At 42.7% G+C, this 22,688-nt stretch overlaps 1 protein-coding gene across 1 annotated transcript in view; it reads left to right on the top strand.

Annotated features, from left to right (window-relative positions):
- Window positions 1-22,688, top strand: part of ADCY8 (adenylate cyclase 8) — a 227,264-nt gene that overhangs the window by 116,030 nt on the left and 88,546 nt on the right. Inside the window, exons 7-8 of the mRNA XM_058564947.1 lie at window positions 180-450; window positions 19,143-19,340. Of these exons, the coding sequence (XP_058420930.1) occupies window positions 180-450; window positions 19,143-19,340 (469 nt within the window). The remainder of the gene's footprint in view (window positions 1-179; window positions 451-19,142; window positions 19,341-22,688) is intronic.

The raw sequence follows: 22,688 nt of genomic DNA, 5'->3' as shown, positions 1-22,688 counted from the left end.
GTACTTCTGTTTTCTTTTATTATTTCTGCTTTTTCAAAGAAACAAATATTGTCCTTGAGAACATGTCCTACTTGTACTCACATGTGGCCCTGATGTTGGTTTTGCACAGGACAAAAAACAGCAATGGCCTTTGCTGGCCACATCAGGAATGTATAATGACCTATGCTTTGTACACACAGGAGGATTCACATTTCCAAAGCCACGCTAGACTGCCTCAACGGTGACTATAATGTGGAAGAGGGTCACGGTAAAGAGAGGAACGAATTCTTGAGGAAGCATAATATAGAGACCTATTTAATTAAGCAGCCTGAAGAGAGTCTGCTGTCCTTGCCAGAAGACATTGTCAAGGAGTCCGTGAGCTCTTCAGACAGGAGAAACAGTGGGGCGACGTTCACGGAAGGATCCTGGAGCCCCGAACTGCCCTTCGATAACATAGTGGGGAAACAGAACGTAAGTCCTGCTTCTTTCTTCTGGTTAGCCGCCAATGCATGTTCCAGTACATCTCCAACCCAGACGCCTCAGACAAATGCGATTCATCTTTAACCTTTTCTCTGGTGAGCACCATAATTGGAAGTGATCAAACGTGTTCCCTCAGGACAGAATTAACCTATGTATGCAATTTCAGGAAATGTCAGAAATACCAGAGGGTTCCCAACACCCTCTCCCTTTTTATTTTTTTTGATCTCGCTAAAAATAAATGTCATGTGAAGCTGAATTATATTTTTACCAAAAAAAAATTACTCATGTTGGAAAAGATAAACCTGATGTTATTAAACTAACAATAAAAGTAGAAGATCACATTTAGGTAGCTGGCAGGCTAGGAGTCTGAGTTACCCTCCGAAATTTAAAATTAGGAGGGCACTGTTGATTTGGGAATGTAAAAGCAGCACCAAAGGGTACCCAGAGTGAGGGTAAGGACATTCAGGGGTAGTGTACAATTTCAAAGCCACCCACATGATTCCACTCTTATAAAGTGTGGGTCTGCATCTTATGTGAGGGATAGGGCAACAAAGTCACTACATAAGATGTAAATCACCTTACTTTTAAAAATTACTTCTTCAAATACTGGAATCACACTAAACCCAGTGAGATGCTCAGACTCCAAGAGGCACCAGAGAACTGAGGCTGATCAAGAGAGAGAACCAAAGTGGATTCAGAGATGCTCCTCTGCCCAGAATCCTTGTTCAGAGCGTGAGTAAAATCACCTGCTCTAATACAGATTTTCCCTTTAACCGTTTAGGCCAAGCACATAGAGTTGAATTCATGTAAGTGAAACGGTGTAACTCCATTGTACTTTTTTAAAGAAGCAAACAAAAAACCAGTATATAACACATATAAACAGTTTCTGACATGCTCCTGAGCCAAGCAAAAGCTGAGAGTACTATCAAGTAAATAAACCAAACCAATAGTGTGAGGAGATTTATGAAGACATATGTGGGTTAATTGTTTTAATCCATGGACCTGGACTATTCTCGTTAACATGTAGATAAGAAAAATATGTCTGCTTAAAGACGTTTAAAACGGAAAAGGTTAAAATGCTGAAATTCTTCTGCATTGGAAAGATTGATGGAGCACTCTGAGGCCAGGTTAACCTCGGATTCCTTCCAGTTCTGTGTGAAGGAGCTGTGGAACAATGCATGGACCAGATTCCACTGGGAAAAGATGCACGTTGAACCCAGCCTGCATGCCTTGCGAGAGTCTACCCTTAGGTCTTCACTATTCTTTTGTGAGTGTTTAATTTTCCCCCACATTATTAAGTCCACACAAGTCATCACTGATTTTCAGTGCCTACTTCTTTCCATCCCTGAAGTGGTGTACTTGAGACAATTTGCTATTATATAAAATAGCGATCTTTCATACTTCCTGGAGTGGGTGCATGCCCAGCTGACAGTACCCTCTCTGCTTCCTCTGCCTATTGTTAGCTTGAGCCTGCAAGCTGGTATTTAGAGAAAAGGAGATGCATGCCTCACCCTGAATACCTCAATAACTCTGCATAAAGTTCTCTCTCTTGGTTTTTTCAGTTTTCTTTTTATTTTTGGTCTTTCCTTTTGAAAAACTCTTTCCATTTAAGCTGATTGTGGAAATTGGGGTATTATCTAATTGTTCCAGCTTCAGTTGTACCCAACCTTCCTACTAATAATTGAGAACCAAGAAGAGAGAGGAGGAGATGCTTGGTTTTATTCCGTGATTGATTGATCTGGTAAAATTGTATAGGAATCATTGAAATACTTCTTTGCTGATTTCCTAAAGATATTTGCTGGTGTCATCAAATAATTATTATAAACGATGTCATTATTAGTTAAAGACAATTATTCTCGGTGTTTAACCATACCATATATTTCTTATGATGCTTGAGTTTTGCCTGGAAACAACCCATCTGTGACATCTTCAGCATGAATAATCTCAATTCATTTTGCTGCCTTCAGACTTAAGAGCCAGTGAATGTGTGCTGATATTCATAAATAGCTAAGTGGCACTAATAACATTTTGGAAATGACTGAGTCAGTTAAAATGGTCACAAGCACTCAGAGTTTGCACTTATGCTTAACTCTAGAAGTCAGTGAGTCATATGAGCAATTCAGAGACGTAATGTAGGCCTGGAAGAGATCAAGACTGGTCTGGCGAAACTTGCACTCTGCCAAAACACCCAGTCAGTTCCACAGAAAACCCAGACCATCCGAGTGTTTGCATAACAAAGATAAAACATACTAATGCTTCACTGGGGGGTTTCCAGCTACATTGGCCAGATGTTTTACGGCTTCCGTTGATTCCTAATGTGTGGTTAGAAATATTTTTAATGACATCGGAATGCTGTGCCATAATCTGTGCTATACAGACAGTGTATATTCAGATAGTTACATTCTCGTGTATTTATTCATTCAATAAAGATTAGTTGAGCAACCATTACATGCCAACTGTGGCTGGTAATAAAAGAGAAGGAGGAAGAGAGGGAAGAAACACTTTAGAGGTAAAGTCGGCCAGTAGTTTATATGCTTCGTAAAGATAGGAATTATATCTGTTTTACGTAGCACTGTTTAGTCCGCAATTAGGACAATAGCTAGTAAATAACAGGGCTTGATTAAAATTTGTTAAATGAATGACTGAAATGATAGATGTGAGTGGCAAGGGAGAGCAACCAGTCAAGTTTGACTTCTGGGGTTTTTGCTTGGGTGACTGGATGGATGGTGGAACTGCCCACTGACATAAGCAATGCTGGACTGGAAAGAGGTTGGATGGGAACAACTAGGAATTCAGTTTGAGACATGTTGCGTTTGAGGTGCCTGGGAAAGATCCGGGAAGAGAGGAAGCAGTCAAAGGGGGCAGGAGAGAATTAGGGAATGCAGTGTCACGGAAGCCTAGAGAGCAGAACATTTTGAAGCAATAACAAAGTCTAAAGTAGCCAAGAGGCCCAGTAACAGGAAGACTAAAAATTGCCAATTGGAATGGATTGAAGAACATCATTGGCAAGAGACAGATTTGAGGAGGTGGTGAAGTCAGAAGCCAGATTGTCACAGTGGATAAGAGAGAGCTCTGGGTTTCCAGGAAGAACCGCAACTCCACCCCGTCCCCTCCCCCTACCCATCTCAGGAGTCTGTCAGTGGTTTGGAGGAGCAAGAGTAGTCACTAAGAGTTATTTCTGGCCACTTACGTGAGGCTTCCACTTCCTGTCTATGCCTGCAGATACTCCTTTGGTTTTGATGTCGTGCATCTTCCCTACCCCTACATTTGTGTCCATTTGGGTTCAAATCGCTGGTTTGACCCATTCTGGGTTCCGGTACCCTGGTTGCTCTTGGGCACCTGAGAACTCATGCTTTGCATCCCTGACTCCTGACACATTCAGCGGTTCTGCCCACTGATTTGATGTCTTGGCTCCCTGAACCCTGGCTCAGTTACCAGTGAGGCTTCCTATGCTCTGAGCCTCTGAGTGAAATGAAAGTAAGAAAACTAGAAAGCAAATCGTTTATGATCACAGGTGGACTGTTGAAATTTAAGGTTACCAAAGTAGAAGTAGGTAGCTGAAGTAGATCAAAAGTTAATATTTTGACTCGGGGGAGGATGTCCAGAAATTTCAAGGCTAGATTGTTGGACAAGTCATCATCATGGTCATTGAATCTTTCAGAATAGACAAAATTTGGGATGAAAATGAAGACTTAAGAAAAGGGTCCTTATATTAAAGATCATATTTTTCCCTCCTAGTTGCAGGCTACAACTACAATCTATTTGTGGGCTTGAGCTCTTGTGCATTCAATTATTTAACACGCTCTCAGTATTCTAGATGTTGGGATCCAGTAATGAGAAGACAGACTTTGTCCTTGTCCTCCAGGAGTGTACATTTTAAGGGAGTGGGGAATGCAGACAATTAGTCAAAACATATAAGTGCTATGAAGGAAATAGAGATATGTGACTAGGGGCAGATAGAATCACTGCAGATAGGATTGTCAGGGATTTGTCAGAGATAGGATTTGTCAGATGGATTGTCAGAGATAGGATTGTCAGAAGATTCAATCTGAGTGCTGAAAGGACCCTTACATGCAAATAACCAGGAGAAGAACACCGTAGACAGAGGAGACAGCTAGTGCAAAGATCCTGAGGCAGGAAAAAGCTTGGTGTGTTAGAAGAAGAGCAAAAAGGCCCAAGCGGCTATAGCATATTGAGCAGGGAAGAAGGGGGTGCAGATGAAGCCAAAGGGGATGGGAGCTTGATCCCGCAAGCCTGGTTGATTTTGGGTTTCATTCAAAGGGAAATGATAGAAAGATTTTACGCAGGGCAGTGACATGATCTGATTTAGATTTTTAAGAGATCACTTTTGGCTGCCTTGTGAAGATTGTAGGGGGCAAAAAGGGACTTATCATGCAAACTGTATCTTAGACTTATGATTAAAAAAAGAATACCAAAAGGTGAAGCTTTCATGTCGCTATAAAATGTAGTGTGTGAGCATGTTAATCATTTTAACTTGATTTTTATGACAAGTGATATGCCAGGAGAAGTGGAGCCACGCTTGTAGAAGCAAAGCTCCTTTTCAGAGCCTGGGGTCTGTCCCTGAGATGTTGTGAAATTCTCACCGTCCACCCATCCATGCCTTTCACATTTATCATGGCAACAGAATCCAGGCATTTTTCTATTACTCCTCCAGGCCTTTTAAAAGAATGACCTGGAGAAAAGTACACTTTTGGTACTTCCATTGAATATATTAGTGGTTTTTACACAATAGACAGGTTTTGATCATTATTGTTATCAAGAATTCAATATGTGCACCGTGAAGATTGAAAACATAGATGGAATTTCTATATTCCACACAATGAATGGAAAGCAATTGTGCTTCGTTGCTGGAATATAGATCAATATCCACACGTCACTAATACTAATAGAAGTAGAGAGTTTGGGGCCGGGTACCATGTTGGGAGCATTGCTCACTGTCTTTCCATTTAATTCTCACACCAGCTTTACAGGGTAAGTGTGAGGTGCCTGTTTTACACATGATAAAATTATGATTCGTAGAGATTGCTTAATTCCCTGAAGGACATGTAGCCAGTAAATAACAGAGCTGGAATTAGAACCCGGTTATGTCTGACTCCAAAAACCACATCCTTTCCATCAGGCCACACTGCCTCCCCTTTGTGGCCTGAAGAGATATGCTGGATTTCAACCTTCTACCTTGTTTCCAGGTCAGTCAGTCATAAAAAGTTTTGTGTGTGTGTGTGTGTGTGTGTATTCACCCTCTGCAGTTGTATCACTTGCTCAGCAGGGATATTTAGAAATTTTCTGTGAAAGCTCCAGGAAATGACCAGATTTTCCTCCAGCTAGTCTTGTCATACCAGATAGCATCTCACCCTCTGAGTGTCCTTATGAGATAATTGTTTGCATGGAAAAGGCTAAGCTGGGGAGTCTCTCACATCTACCCAATGATAAAACAACTATTTGATGTAGTCCCACTTGGATTGGCGAATGTTGTCACCAGAAGAAAAGGAAATGTGGAGGGAGGACGGCTGGCTGGGCTAGAAAGCAGGATATGAGAGTATATTTAGGTTCTGTATCTTCATCAGTCCCGGGTAGGACTTTTCTTCAACCCTGTTTTCTGTATCCATTGGAAGAAAAGACAGAGTTCTCATCTGATCACCTTGCTGATCAAAACCCTCGTGTCAGCCTGATGCTGAGGGCCCCACTTTCCTTACCGTAAACTGGTTAGTCCTGTAGCTTGTGAGTCTTGTGATCTTGAGACAAATCTCTGCAGGACCCAGTTTGCTCCTATGATAGTGGAAAGGACCTGAAAGGAAACTCAAGATAACTGAGTGATAGCCCTGATTTGTCCACTTACTACTGCAAGGCCTTGGGCAACCACTTCTCCCCTCCACGCCTCAGTGCTCTCATCTGTACCATGGCAGGATGAAATGGATGATCCTGACACTTCCTTTCAGCTCTGACATTGCCCCATTCAATTTCTCCACCTCAGACACAGGCTGGGAGACTGTGGCTATACTGGTGAGTTACCTACACTTCTGAATCCTGCCACTCAAATCCCAGAGAACAAATAATTCACCAGGAATCAATGGGAACTCCTGCTGTTTACAGTTATCCTAAGGTAGGATAACAGTTATGATAATCAGTTAGTGAACCATCTTAAAACACTAAAATCAAACTCAGCAACAAGAGTTAAAGCAAAAAAAACGTATTCAGGTAAAATCTCATCTAAGTAGAGAATGAAATTTACCCTTTCTCTCAGCATTCTGAATAACTGAGTTTTGATTATTTGGATATAACACCCAAATATCATTACAAACACTTTGCCTTCTTTTGGGGTCCTGTTTTCAAGATGATCATTAAGTCCTCCTATCGAGTAATATTGATCCCGGGGATTTGTTTTCTTTCCTTCTGTTTCTGCCCCTAAAAGGCAGTATGCAAACTAAGTGGCAGGCCCCTTTTTTGTGCATACAAATGCCCACAAGAAAAAGAACTCTCTGAATTCAAATTCATTTTACTTCTATCATTCAACTTGAGCAAGTCAGTCCCCCCAAGATGTTCATTTGTTCCCTCATTCATTCAGTCATTCGTTATTCAACTACTCGTTGAGCAACGGCAATTTGCCATGCACTGTACTGGGTGCTTGGGATAGAGAGATGAAGAAGGTCCAAGCTGTTAAGAAGTTCACAGTCCACTGGTGTTACTAACAGATCAATTGGCCCAGTGTGAACATTGCTATCATTAAAGCAAGACAGTGTAGTAGAGGATAGAACATTGATCCAAGATAATCAGGAAAGACCTTCCCAAAGAAGTGACTATTAGGCTGAGATCTACAGACAAGCAGGGGTGAAGCCAAGAAGGAGGGAACACGACTCCACGTGGAGGGAAGCACCAAGGCCACCATCTCAGCCTGGGTTTGTGCTGCTCAAGACCAAAGCACAGGCTTCTCTTTCCCCACAGAGAACTCTGACCTGAAATTCCTACCCCTGAAAAACACCTGAAATATTGGGTATTGGTTTTAAAGAGGAAGATGTTTTCAGAGCTTACTGCTTCTGTGGTAAGCTGCTGAATATCTAATTGTCCTCATTCAGTCTTAGTATGCAAGAAACCATAGGCAAATTTTTCCATAGGTAATTTGTTTTCAACCATTTTCACATCGGATTAAGTTTTGATGTTCATCCGATGGGACATCTGCAGGCTTTTTGAGTAGAGAACATGGAGGGTTTTGGACATTTCCCTGAAGTCAATCTGCACTCTTCTGGTAAGAGGGCTTTTGCTGACAACAAAACGCCCCAGGCTGTCCTTAGCCCTGACTCAGAAGATAGCCACTGAGGTCAGCCAGGAAGAGTCATTAGAGGGGTCTGGGTTTTCACTCTCTTCAGGAAAGCAAATGGATTTGAAGGCTTCCAGGGAGCGTTGAGTGGCTTAAGGAAGCAATTTGATCCATTAACTTTGACTAATCATTCTTTCTTTCTCTGACATTCCAGGGGTAGACTAAGGTGGAAGAGATAAAGGTCGAGATGAGTTTGTGGCTCACGTAGAACTGCAGATCTGAAAGTGTGCGTTTAAGTTGGCAAGTGTGTAAGATGCAGCCTATGGCTACTCCATGCCCAATAACTGGCTGAAACTTTTCTAAATGACCTAGTTGGACTCTCCGTTCACCAGGGATTGACTAGTTGTTTGGGAAGCCATAAAATTGTGGCCTGAGGAACTAGAACCAATGAATGTATGCTATTTTAAATATGTGAAGATAAATGTATAGTATTTTAAATATGTAACGACAGGTAGGGAGAGAAAGCAAAAATCTGGATTTTTTTTTCTGACTTCTTTATTTCCTTGATTTGAAAAAATAGAACTGGGATTTAAGTTTTATAAATCTTGGTGCCAGTTTTGCCTATGACAAGGCTAAGATTCTTCACTGTAAAATTTCTTCATTGAGCTACATCAGGATTTTTCCATCTTTTCTCCATCAAGGATGCCTTTTATTATTTTGACCCAGTGCAATTCATATGGATGGAGGTTTTTCTTTCCAAATAAAATTGCATTTGGTGTGAATGAATTGGTATTCCCATCTTTTAAAGTGATTTGGCACATGTGTCATGACCCATCATTGCTACTGCTCTGCACAAGGAAATGAGAGTTGGCACTCTAAGGTGATTTAATTCCAGCCCAGAGCAAAGACACTTGACATTTTTGTTGGCCTGAACAGCCCCGTCTTGGCTATTTGTGTATGTACTTGCTTTTGCTTCACTGAGGGTCAAAAGGAATTACAGTGGTAATTCCTTGAGTATTGAAGGAACGTTTTGAAAGGTCCTCTCACATCTCAAGGATCCCCAAACTACTTCTGTGAATCCCAGGTTGTGAACCATTAGATTCTGTTGTGTCTTTCCTGCTCTATGACTTTTATGTCACTTTTAGTCCTCAAAGGATCTCTTCACATCGTGAGGCGACAAGGACTCTGTATATATCATATTTGGTAGCACCCACTCAGGATTCCATGTCTTGGGCATACTTGAACACAGGACTGCTCTTAAGTGATAAACTCAGGAATAAACATTGGGGATAATAACGGCCCAGGAAAGCTAAATTAATTAGAAGATTCCAATAGAAAAGTGTGTCATAGAAAAGTTAGGGTATGCTGAAGTAGAAGTCACAAAGTCCTAAAGACATGACACTAACCTGAGGAGTGTCTTCTTTTCCCAGGTTTGTCTTGCCATGACTAGTGAAAAGTAAGAGAGGCTGGATTCTTGAAGGGCAGTAATTTGTAGCTCCGTTGGAACCAAACGAAGGAAAGCATCAATAACTAAATTTAATTAGCAAATTGTATAACAGGAGTCTGAAAAAAACTCAGACATGTAGACGTAAAAACAGCAAAACGAGCAATTTATCATTTATAATACTTATTTCATATTCCTAAATGAAATCAAATCAAAATCTTAAAAAAGATTAAAGTTCAGGTAATTCTTATATTTCAGTTTTCTCCAAATTTCTGTTAAGAAAACACACTCACACACACATACACACTTTCATTTTCCCCATAGCATTGACATTTCTGAAAAATCCACATCTTTGATGTTCACAAGAACACTGAGTAACTTAGGTCCTGATATATGTTTATTTATTCATTTCCTGAGCTGAAATTATCCAGATTGCTAACCCAAGGTCATTTGGTCAAAGAGATAGTGGTCACCTCTCCAACAACAGCCTATGACATTTCGGCCCAGTGATTTCAGTGCTATGAGCACTTTGATTCACACCCACCCTGTGGTCCCTTAAACAAACCATTAATGTGTCAGCTTCTCTCCCCAACTCATGAGTCATGTCCGGAGCAGGACTCCTGCCTCCCACCCTAGGCTCACCCCATCCCTGTCACTCACTCCACCCCTAACCCTGAGATGAAGTCAGTGCTGGGGTTTACATATCTGTTCCACACATTAGTATGGATGTGATATTTTAAAAGCTAAAAATTCAGTTGGCAGCTTGCCTCAAATCATGTGGCCTCCAAGTGGTCACATCTAAAGATGTTCCAAGTTCTGTTTCAGCCAATTCTGCCAAAGTTCAACAACTCTTTTTGATTAAAAATGGCCCAAGTGTGTAATGACTCCGGCACAATCACATTCACAAACTGAAAGTTGCATCTTCCAAGGAACTCAAAGGGTAATATCAGAGTAAGGAATCCTGAATTAGCTAATAGAGGATCAGCGAAACAGAGCCAGACAAGCTTCTCAGGCAGACAGAGTCAGTGTCAGACACCACTTGTCCTGGGTTAACCCAGCTCTGAGGTCCTTGGCCCAGGGCTTTGGGATGAAATCTGGAACACTGGAGATTCCCTCTCTGGGTTCTGAGTCTCCTTATCCTGAGAGTTCTCCCTGGTCACCTGGAGTTTTGATTGGCCTGCAAGTTCAGCCACGCTGACCATTTGCCCACACCTCATCCATAGATAACCAAAACCAGTGTATGAGCCAGTAGGATGAACTGAAGCGAAGAGCAAGGCCTTTAACGTCAGGCTAAGCACACTGGGAAGACAGCCTACCATGTCTGGGCCCTAAACCCCAAAATGAATAAACTGTTCTAAGGATTTTGCTTATTGATATTAGTCAAAAGGTCAAGAGTGAGGTTGTGGGGTTCAAAGGAGTAGCAAACTGATAAATGCTTATTGTGGGATCTGCCAGAACTAGGGGTACCTCCCCTGTCATTGTTTTATTCTCTTAATCATAAACAGATTCAAATTTCAGGACACAAAGTGACAAAGGCCGATCAAAGGATTTCACACATCCTTTATGCTTTATCAAATATAACATCCAGACAATATTTGCAAACTTCCAGTTCTGCCTAAAGGTGGGAAGTGATGATTTTCCAAATAGCCTGGGCCCTAGACTGACATTGTTTGCTCATGATTGAGGATTGGGAACCAGGCTACAGAGGGGTGCTGGCATCCTGCAGCAGGCTGGCTGGAAATGTCTGGACTATTATTTCAGCAAACGGAGTGGACCCTGGTTATTTCGTTTCCTGGAGCAGAAGCTATGAGCTTATTATGAAAATTACTTCAACCTCTTCCCATAGCAGTATCCCATAGCCCTCCTTCCATGGTAAGATCTCATTACACATTCTTCTGCTTTGTTTGGGAAACAGATTATGGTGACATAAATATCCAAAGGAAAAAAAACGAAGAGGAACTAAGTAGGAAGCCTAGCTAAAAAACCATGAGACATGGAATTTGAATGTGATATTTCATTTTCTCTCAGTGCAGAGAGGAAAAGTCGTGACAATCTTGACTAACATACCTCGCTGAGAGAGAATAGTCCAATTCGCTAGCACCTCCTTTCCTCTAAAAAGGAAAAGCTGTTTTGTGGTGGTTCTGGGAAGCCCCATGTGGATATTTTCCCAAGGGTCCCCAATCAGTGTTTACCCAAATGCCACTTATAGCTTTCTTACAGAAAAGCATGACATCTCACATCCAAGGAAGTCTCTAATCCCCCATCACTAGATTTGTGCCTTTTTCAAACACAGCAAATATTCTCCCTGAGGCCCTGATGCAAACCATGTAGACTAGATCACCTCAAAGCTTTCCCATGAAGTGAGCTTTCTTAAAAAGGACATAAAAATAGGGGCCAGTCAGGTGGCGCAGCGCTTAAGCTTACGTGTTCTGCCTTGGCGGCCCGGGATTCGCCGGTTCAGCTCCTGGGCATGGACCTACTCACTGCTCATCAAGCCATGCTGTGGCAGCATCCCGCATGGAGGAACCAGAGGGACCTACAACTAAGATGTACAGCTATGCGCTGGGGGCTTTGGGGAGAAAAAAGAGGAAGATTGGCAACAGATGTTAGCTCAGGGCCAATCTTGAAAAAAAAATAACATTTTTAAAAAAGAATAGGAATCTTCTCTTCTGGGGGTTGGATTGGAGTTTTAACAAACAACAGAGAGAAAATAGCTCTAATGTGTACACCCGGGTGCTCTTATTCAGGCGTAGTGTTTGTCCCTGGCAATTTCTTCTCACATCTGCCTGTAACGGTAGGACATAGGAAGCGGGATGGGAACTGAAAGGTAAAATCTCTTTTCCTTTTCCACAACCCACACCCAGCAGGCAGCCAGTTGGAGATGGAGCCACAGAGGCCTCCAAGTTTAGGCATGGGGAAATGCTGCCATAAAGGCAGTGGAAGGGTGGTCTAGGAGGTGGTTGAGGAAGCCGTTGGCCTAAGCTGCTTTGGAGTGCAGACTCCAGCCTGAGAGTCTGGCTCCTTTGTAAAGGATAGGTCATCTCAACACTCCTATCCTTTGTAAAGGATAGGTCATCTCAACACTCCTATCCTTTGTAAAGGATAGGTCATCTCAACACTCCTATCCTTTGTAAAGGATAGGTCATCTCAACACTCCTATCCTTTGTAAAGGATAGGTCATCTCAACACTCCTATCCTTTGTAAAGGATAGGTCATCTCAACACTCCTATCCTTTGTAAAGGATAGGTCATCTCAATAGGAGAGGCGGAGGACCCACAGCGAGGCCCTGAGCTTGCTGGACTTGGCATCCTCTCTAGGTCTTGTGCAAATCAGCAATAAGCTGGCCTTCACTGGGGGGACCTTGGTCACAATTACCTATAGCTAATCTCAAGACTGCCATGTCCACCTCCCAGAGGAGCTAAACGATGAAGCCCTTTCACTAATGACTTCAACCTTCTGCTTCAAGCTGGCTCGTGGGAAACACTCATGATGACAGTAGTCTAGGCGTTGGTCCCAGAAGGGCTCTAGGTCAGGCCTTTTCCATCTGTGATGCCCTAGCAGCCAGCACTGGGAGGTAGTAATGAGACAAGCCTTCTCTGGATTCCAGGAACCTGAAGAAAACATCAAATTGACAAGCATCGTAAAGCTGCCTTTCAAAGATCTTAGTCTTGGCTGGAATTATATTCAATTATCATGGTAAGGCCTTTTATCTCCTGCTGATCAAAAATGAGGCATTTGATTGAATAGTAGGAAAATAAACTACTTTAATAAGTACAGTTTGGGAAACATAATCTTTCTGAATTTGGAGTCCATTTTGGACTCCATTTGGGGGAGAACAGGAAAAAACAAAGGGGCTTTTGGTAGCAAGAGATTGGAAAGAATGCCCTAGAGAACCTTTCTTCCATCCATTCATTCATTTATTCCACACAAGCTTATTAGGAACCTACAAAATAAGTCAGATGCTGGAGATTCAGTTATGGATAAAACACGGTGCCTGAGCTTCAAGGAGATCAAGTCCTAGAGGAACAGACAAACACACAATTAGGCCATTATAATACATCATAGTAACTGCTCTGCTAAGGATAAGAGCAGCTCAGAATAGGCTTCCTGGAGGAGGTGTCATCTGAATTGGTTTTTAAAGTAGTTGTAGGAGTGCAGCCTAGATGCTACATATTCCAGTGCATAAAATATAATGAACTGAGTAATTGGTCTTTGTTTTTTTGTGTGTGTGTGAGGAAGATCAGCCCTGAGCTAACATCCATGCCAATCCTCCTCTTTTTTTGCTGAGGAAGACCAGCCCTAAGCTAACATCTATTGTCAATCCTCCTCCTTTCTTTCCCTTTTTCTCCCCAAACCCCCGATAGATAGTTGTAGGTCATAGTTGCACATCCTTCTAGTTGCTGTATGTGGGACGCTGCCTCAGCATGGCTGGACGAGCAGTGTATTGGTGCGCGCCCAGGACCCAAGCCAGGGCCGCCAGTAGCAGAGCACGTGCACTCAACCGCTAAGCCACGGGGCCGGCCCCTGAGTAATTGTTTAATAGGTCGTATTGTGGCCGGTATCTAGGCCCCAGCACAAGGTAGGATGCCATTTGCATTGGGTCTGATTCCATGCAGTAGTATGCTCGGGGTACAGACAAACCAGAAAGCCTGTGCCATATGTGGACACCATGTCACTTACGGAGTCATTGGGGAAATTGAAGCCATTAGCCTGAGGCAGAATACTCCAAACGCTAGAAGGTGGCCACATGGAGGAAGGTAAATAGATCTTATTCAGAGATCAGAAACAGGTCCACTGGGTAGAAGTTATGAACAAAAGCAGGGAAGAACTTGAGAGCACTGTTTCCCAAATGGCATTCCATGGAACATGTAGAGGTGATTCGAGCAAAGAGGATTTTGTGGCTATAAAAGTTTGGAAAATGCAAAGGTTGAGTCTCATTTCTGCAGAACTTATCAGTGTCTTTACTTCAGTAATGTGGACTGTGAGACTCCATTGGGAGAATATAAGAATTTTTTCATTCGACAAACATATAGTGTGGCTACTTAGTGCCAGGCACTGGCATAGGCACTCAGGACAAAGATATTAACAAAAGAGACAGAGTCCCTTTTCTCAAGGAGAGTAGTGAAGAGAGATGGCAGTAAACAAATAATGGATTCTCATTTCCTAAACTGATTGGTCAACAGAACCATTTTGTAAAGAAGTATCCCTTCATTCTTGTGTTCCTTGGAACACGGCTTTTGGGGGAAAGTTAATTAGGAGGATCTAGTAATGAGAGTGGTGACTTCCCCAGACTCCAGCACCTAAACTATGTAAGCTGATTTACAATGTCTGTAGGGATGCTTTAGAGGGTGTTTTGAGACTGGAATATGTGATCCATAAAACCTAATGTGGTTTTGACTCAACAAAACTGGATGTTTGTAGAGAGTACATCTTCGGCCTGAAATCTCATTGGGAAGAATTTATTTGCTGACACAAACTGATTGAAGAATACCAAAGGTTATGACCATCCATGAAGTGATAGGACCTGTGGAAAAAGTAGGTTTTCAGTGTGTACATAGGGCAAAAGTCTTCTGGCCGTGAACCAAATGATGAGCTTAAGAGGATTCATGGCTCCCCCCGCCCCATTCACATGCATTTTACAGAAGGATACCCAGAACCTCTGGTAATAATTTTTACCAGAACCTCAAGACTCTCGGGCAAGACTCTATGTTCAGGAACTTGGGTTCAGAAGGGACTCTGGTTCTCATTTGGACTGTCTTAAGTACCTGTCTTAAGTACCTGTGAGTGAGAAAGTAGTTTCTGAAATGCCTAAGGAGGGCATCTCAGTTAGGATAAATCTCAGGGCCGCAATGTCCTTTTGTAAAGAGACTCAGACAAGAGAGATCAGCTCACCTGCAAACTTGGATATTTCCTGACATTGCTCCTCCAGTCTGACCTCCCAAATATGTGAAAACACCCGCCAGTATAATTAAATATACACATTTATTGCTGTATATAAATATAATATATATTTCAATTATACATGGAAATATATTCAAATATATGTATTCAATTATATATATATATATTATATTCAATCATTCTCATGGCATTTCCCATTTCCTTTCATTTCATCCATTAATTTTTCTTATTCTTTAGCCAATTGCTTAAGTTGTTTGTGTGAAAGAACAGTCTCAACATTTGGAGGTCAATTTAAGATTGGAATCATTTTTGAAAGCTTATGCTATTTTTTAACATGATCCCAATCTCACTCACCCTGGTGTTGTAAGTTAAAAAGAGAAAGTCATATTTTATTAAAAATAGCTCATTCCAGTATGATTCTAAATAGGCAAATAAGACATGTTACGCATTTCCCTGATGCTACTTACAAAGGAATCACTGTGAAGATAATGGCATATGAATTTTTGGTGTTGGCAGCATTATCCCACTGAAGGTGAACATGTGATCAGCTCTTAGTGGCCTTACTAGTGGAGGAAGAGGGGCATCACATTTGAGATAATCTCAAACTATAGTTGCCCCCAAATTCATTCATGCTTTGCAGTGCATTGGGGGTTAAACGAAAAGCAGATATCCCCTTCCTAATTCCAACTTGCTTGACTTCTTGCATTGATGTTGGTCTTCCTTTGAGCGTATATGTCCTGAAGGTATGAGGCACTGGAGAGATTGCTGGTCAAACAGCACATAAATTGTTACATGCAATTGACAAAACAAATGATCAGAAAAGGGATCACTGAGCACTGACTGCCTGCATAAAATACTAGGGATATAATTGCAAGGAATAAAAATAATTCCTTGGACAAGAAAAGAATTCTCCACCTTGGCATCATTGACCTTTTGATGCAAGGGCTCCTTCCCAGCTCTTAACTATAACCTGGTGGCAATGATGAAAAAAGACAGGTGCTTCCAAATTTCTCTCGTTTGAGGCAGCCATGCAGATGACCAACAGAATTTTGTGAGGTATAGGGAAGCTCTGAAAGAAGGAGGTTTTTTTGTGTGTGTGTGAGGAAGATTGGCCCTGAGCTAACATCTGTACCCATCTTCCTCTATTTTGTATATGGGATGCTGCCACAGCATGGCTTGATGAGTGGTGCATAGGTCTGCGCCCAGGATTCGAACCTGCAAACCCTGGGCTGCCGAAGCAAACCATACACCACCAGACCAGCCCCTGAAAGGAAGAGATTTTTTTGTGTGTGTGTGTGAGGAAGATCAGCCCTGAGCTAACATCCATGCTAATCCTCCTCTTTTTGCTGAGGAAGACCGGCTCTGAGCCAACATCCACTGCCAATCCTCCTCCTTTTCTTCCCCAAAGCCCCCCAGTAGATAGTTGTACGTCATAGCTACACATCCTTCTAGTTGCTGTATGTGGGACACGGCCTCAGCATCGCCGGAGAAGCGGTGCATTGGTGCGGGCCGGGGATCCGGGCCCGGGCCGTCAGTAGTGGAGCGCGCGCACTTAATCACTAAGCCACGGGGCCGGCCCTGAAAGGAAGAGATTTTATTGGTCTCTGCCTTACAAAAATGGTCAACGGTACAGGCAACCAGGAAGCAACATCTATTCCTAGTTTCCCAAAGGTCCCCCTCCAGACCAATGTAGGTCCCTGATGACATTTCACCAGTGCCCATCAATATGAGAAAAATGAGGACAAAGCTCATTAAATGAGTTATTCATTAAGCTAAATGCATTCAACATAAAGCACTCTCTATTGTTCTGAGATTGTATCATTCTTGTTGGGAAAAAAAAATGTCCTTTCTTTTATGAAATGATGGTCATATTAGAGAGCTGTAGCTGTGGTAATTGCTGTTGCTGCTGCTGTAATTTATATACATCAGTCCCCAAAATTTTGCAACTCCCCTTCTCTGTGAAATCCAAAGGTCCAAGAGCCACTGAAGGTGTGAGGGACTGGTAGAGTGGACAGGCTCAAACTAGTTCAAAGAAGCAAAACTCTAAGAAAATAAAAATTACAAAGAGAGATAGAAATGCCTCACTATGAATGTACATAGATATTTAGCTGATTTCATCTCCAGCTGCTAGACCCCAAATTCAAGCATTGGCCAGGGGAGCATTTTGGCATCTCTGAGCCAGAATGTATGCCCAGACAAGGGCAGGGTGAGCATCTTTTCTACCTCCTCTCCAAGACAGAAAACTAAATTTTGTCACTCTGCAAACTGTATAGAAAGAATTTCCACCCAAGAAGCCGATGGGAGATCCACAGCATGACTGACAATCCAGTCTCCTTTGCCTTCTGAGATGCTGTTCCAATAGCATTTAATCCTAGGGCCTCAAGCCCTCTGGCCCCGCATGAATCCTGCTGTTCAATTTTCTGGAACATTGGTCCCTGCTTTCTGCACTCCACTCCAGCCCTTCTTCTCACCTCTGGTCCTGCCATTCCTCCCCCTAACATCTATCTTTTTCTCTGCGGTAGCCTCCTTGGTACTCAGAGCTGAAATTAACTGCTTCAGCGCCCTAAGAGCATGTACTCTACTTTCCCATGTTGGCAAATGCAACTTCATCCTTTATCCTGGGGCTGGAGAAGAGAGTTTCAGTAAATTCTACCAGTGATGAAGCCCTAATGTAGAATTCTTTAGAGAGCTTGAATTTAGGTTACATTGAATATCTCCATGAAGGTTAAAATGAAGAACCCAACAGTACCATGGGAAGAATCCTTGTGGAGTGGTCTAGAAGGCTTCATAAGGTCAAAGCCCCTGACCCTGGCTCTTGCTCTGGAGTCAGAGGTTCTGACCCAGCTACAGATGAGCCGATGGCTCTTGAGCACGTCTCTCTGAGGCTCACGGATATATGAAAGGTTCAGGCAGGATGGTCTCCAAGGTGCTCTGTCAGCTCTCACAGGCTGCCATTTGATGACTCCATCATCCTTATCTCAGTCTAGCCTGTGGTCTATACATGGCCAGGCTGAGAGGCTGGCAGAGAATAGCAGATGCAGTGAGTGTGTACAGAGGCAGGGAGTTTTCACTTCCCCACCCTACAGATGCGCTGCATCCTATATCTCCCCCCAAGGAAATCTCTTGGGGGAAGAGATGTCCTTATATACCTTGAGCTCCAACTCCCACTTTTTTGCAAAGAAGCTGCCTTAATTTGGAGCTATGAGCAAGCATTGCATTTGGCTAGATCCAACCAGTTGATCTTGTCACCTGCAGCTGAATCTCCAGGAGACAGAGGCCTCCCTGTGAAACCTGGTGTGTCTTCATAAGCCAACGCTATTTCTATGTCCATCTGGCCACACCCAGTGACCAACCACAGTGGTTGTGCCTTTCCCCACCTCCTGCTGTTTAGAATGGTGAGAGGCTGCAACTGCTTGCATTTTTTCCCTAAACCAAATTAAATACATATATCTATATGAAAATATAGATATATAATAGTCTATGGGGAAAAACATATTTGTGAAGTGTGAAAATCTAACAATCTTTATCAAGTTGAAGGAGCAGATCCTGGCACATTTGGCTGTCTGTCCATGAGGAATGCTAAAAAATATGCAAGCCATGGATCCACCATGGATCCCCAAGTCTCTCCACCACCATTAAAGGAAAGACCACATGAACATGTGGACCCCGCTTGGTTGGAGATGATCATTTCTGTGGGCTTTTCAGATATATTTTACTTTCTGTTATTTGTATTGGTTCTCTTTCTCTCATACCAGGTATGTGCCTGGTTAGAGAAAGCGTCTTGATTAACATTTCTAAGCTGACAACTCTCCAAATACCTGAACCAAAGGAATTCAGTGCACCTACATAGAGGAAAGGGAAGTGTCCCTCTTGATGCCATATTTTGCCAGGTTGTGTTTCTCTGAACCAAATGCTAACTTATTGACTTCTGTAGGTTTCACTGAATACAACTGCATGGTATGCGATTACTGTTTGCAATGCAACCTGATCTAAAAAACATTGCATTTCTTTTTAATCCAACGGGGACTAGCAGGTTTATTGTGTTTGCATGTGCTTTCCCCCTAGACTCTGGCTGCCCTAACAAGAAATTCAATAAATCTACTTCCAAACCATCTTGCACAAGCTTTGCATGTCCAGTCTGGGCCTGAGGAAATTAACAAGAGAATAGAACATACCATCGACTTGCGGAGTGGCGATAAATTGAGAAGAGAACATATCAAGCCATTCTCACTGATGTTTAAAGACTCCAGCCTGGAGCACAAGGTAGAGCTGGGTCTCCAGTGTGGCTCTTTTTCTAAAGTAAATCATTGTCAACGTTCACGGGACTAGAGAGAGAGCCCAGGGGCTGTGGTTTCGGTTGGTGTGTTTCCTGTTTGTTTGTTTGGTTTGGTTTGGTTTGGTTCTGTTTTCTTTTCCTCTTTAAAATCATGAGCAGACTGAAGGCCATGAAAGGAGATGCTGGTTAGATAAGAGAGCCTCAGCTTTGCTCTTTAGGGAAAAAATGCCAAAAAGAACAAAGACGTTCCTTCCACTTTGAGATTATTAACGCAAGTGACATTAGCACCCACTTGCCTCTGCTTTTAGGTGAATTCACATCAGTTACAACCCTTCTAACATAAAATATGAGGGCTCCCAATAACTTGACATAAGCGTTAGTGATAAACACTGTCTTTCTTAGATTGTAGATGCCTATTCTCCCATTTTCCCAGTTTTCTGCTGCTTCAGAGCCCCCCTGATGAAGGCATAGTAGAAAGAAGAAGAGTTGTGGATTCTGAGTTGGGTTTGAATTCCACTCCCGCCACTCCCTTGCTATGTGACCTTCAATAAGTGAAGAATCCTGTGAGCATGAGTTCCGTTCTGTACAATGAGGCTAGTGAATGTGCCTCCCTCATCGGTTATTACAAAAAGCTCTATCCAGGCCATGCCCTGATCAGCTTAAGTGTTCAAAAATGGTAGGCATCACCACATTGATGATGACTTTTTCCAAGCCCCTCTCCCACCCCAGCTCTGAACTGTAAAGTGTTGTGGGGAGGTGGGTGCTGTCCCTGCTTGAAGGGGCTGCTCCTTTGCACTGATGGAAGCTGACAGACCTTCCTTGACTGAGCACAAGAGGTGGCTGGCATCTGCAGGAACCTCGGGCAAGAACAGCAGGGAATTTGCAAGCAAATTTCAGGAGTTTGATCCGATACTCTGCAAGGTTCCAGTGAGCAATTTTTTGTGAGCTTGCTCAGCTGCCGGGGAGATTCTACCTTCCTCGGTTTGGAGAATTCACACTTCCGTGCACACGTACCATTCCCAATGAGTTTCTTTGATAACTACTTAAAGGTTGCAAACTCCAAAATTAATATCTTCCCCTGCGGTTCACAATTTGAAATGTATTGTGTCTATGGACTAACAAAACAAAAGGAGAAGAAACATTTTGCCTCACTCAACACTCCCCCCGCAAAACAGCAGGTGGACTTTTCTTATTCGTGTAATTAAGGGCTTAAGGTCCAAATTAAATGCATTTCCTTTCCTGGTTGCTGCATTGAAGGAGCTAGGAAGAGCAGGGTGGTCTTCCAAAGAATCTTCTCAATTAATCTGTGTAAATACCTGTATCCAGAGCTATACAAAACCCTTTTATTCATTTTTGCTAAAGAGGTGCTTGCTTTGCTAATGACCTGACCCCTGCAGACCACAATTTCTAATGTGTTTTATTCAATAGTGTCTCCATCTTATCTGCAGGCACCTGGTGATGCAGCAGGAATGAATCTAGAGGAGGAGGGAGGCACAGTGTATCTGAGCTTGATTTCTGTGACCAGGGGAGGTTATTCTTGGAGAAACAAAGGGCAGCATCCTGAATGGACATGTGAGGATTTGCCCAGACAGCCCGCCTTGCGCCATCTAGAGTGTGTGCTATGCATTGCATGGGTTCCCCAGGCAGAGAACACCTCACATCAGAAAACATTCACTCCCCTTGTGTCACAGAGATTCCCCATTGACTCTTGCTCTGAGACCCTCTCTATGGGTTGTACTGCTGCTCAGCAGAGAATATATAATAAGTAATAATCATGGGGTATTTACCAAATACCAGGCACTATTCTAATCTGTTTGCACAAGTTGACTAACAACGACAGTATGAAATAGATGTTTTTATGAGCCTCATTTTATACTTGGTGAAATGGAAACATGGAGAAATGATTACATGGCATGTCCAAACTCAAACTGTACAAGGACTGTGATCTGAGCCCACTGTGACCCCAAAGCCAGTGCCTTATCTCTTCATGACAGTGCCTCTCCCCGGAGCCCCGGGGCCTTGCTCTCAGGCCCTTGTATGGAGAAGACAATCCTGTGCTATCTTCATCCTCTCCTCTCTGAACTTTGGCTGGGGTAGGAGGCACAGGGCAGGGATTTGGGAGAGAGATTAAGTAGGAAAGCGTCCTAGAGCCTTACCAAAATAAAAACAGGGCCTTCCAATCCATAGGATTCCAGAATTAGAGAATAGTATCAGAGTGTACCCACTCTGCCTGTTTGCTGTATACCTGTTTATTGCATTATCAGAGAAACATTACTATCCCACTTACAAAAGAGAAAACTGAGCCTCCTAGAGGTTAAGTAGAGGTCATAGATCTCAAAATCCAGCTGCCGTATTTCATTGACTCTAAAGTACCATCCATTGTGAGATGCTCCATTTTCGATGCAGCACTAAGGAAAATCACCCGACATGAGGAGTCTAAGAGGAAACACTCCCTCCCAGTAAGCTGGGCTTACACCCTCAGGGTAAGAATAAACAGGAAAAACCCACTCAGCAGACAGGGAGAGTGAGGAAACCCACAGGCCTATACTCTGGTATTGGTTAGAGGGAAAAAAGAGCCCCCCAAGAAGTTAAACTACAAAATGGAATCCGCATAGATCTGCCGCCTGAGTTCACACTTTGAATGTGGTCTTATGAAAAAAAAGAGCTGGGCAGAGAATTTAAAGTGGTCCCGGGTCAATATTGCCCCCTGGTGACCAGCAGAAGCTATCGCAACCTCCTTGGAAGGACTCAAGTGTTTAATAAGACTTCACTCAGAGTATGCCGCCTTCTGATGAAACTGATGAAAGAAATGTTAAAAGGTGGGGAGGAAATTGTGCATCCTAGAACTGTTGAAATATATACAGTATTTGTGACTCCAGAGCCTTTTCTCTTCCCACTGCCCTACTTTGCTTCTTGGGAGCAAGTTTGGACCATAAAAGCATGTTTTCTGAAAGGAAAGATGGAACTGGGAACAATGATTTTACCCTTGGAAATTTGGCAGGGAAGAAAGCACTTCATTCTGTTCGAACAATATAAACATATCTGAATAAGGGAACCCGTCCGCCTCTCCACCTTTATTAGTGAATTAAAGAATACAAAAGCTCCTTTGGAATGTCATTCAATTCAGACACTTCCTGGTCACATTCGCTTATAAAAATTGGTGTATCTACTAACAGTGTTATGTTAAACAGGACTTCTGTATACTTCCTGGTGTTTCATAAATACTGGCTGAGTGAACAAAGATTCAGGTTAAGGAGAATACTGGAGGAGACTGCTTCGCCCTCTGTGGCTGGTCTCAGGATATTGATTTAGAACTCTAAGGGCCAAAAGACATA

Source organism: Diceros bicornis, chromosome 21, assembly GCF_020826845.1.
Source record: "Diceros bicornis minor isolate mBicDic1 chromosome 21, mDicBic1.mat.cur, whole genome shotgun sequence".
In the NCBI taxonomy this organism is placed as follows: Eukaryota; Metazoa; Chordata; class Mammalia; order Perissodactyla; family Rhinocerotidae; genus Diceros; species Diceros bicornis.
The sequence above is the reverse complement of the archived record's forward strand: the minus strand, read 5'-3'. Positions and strand labels throughout refer to the sequence as shown.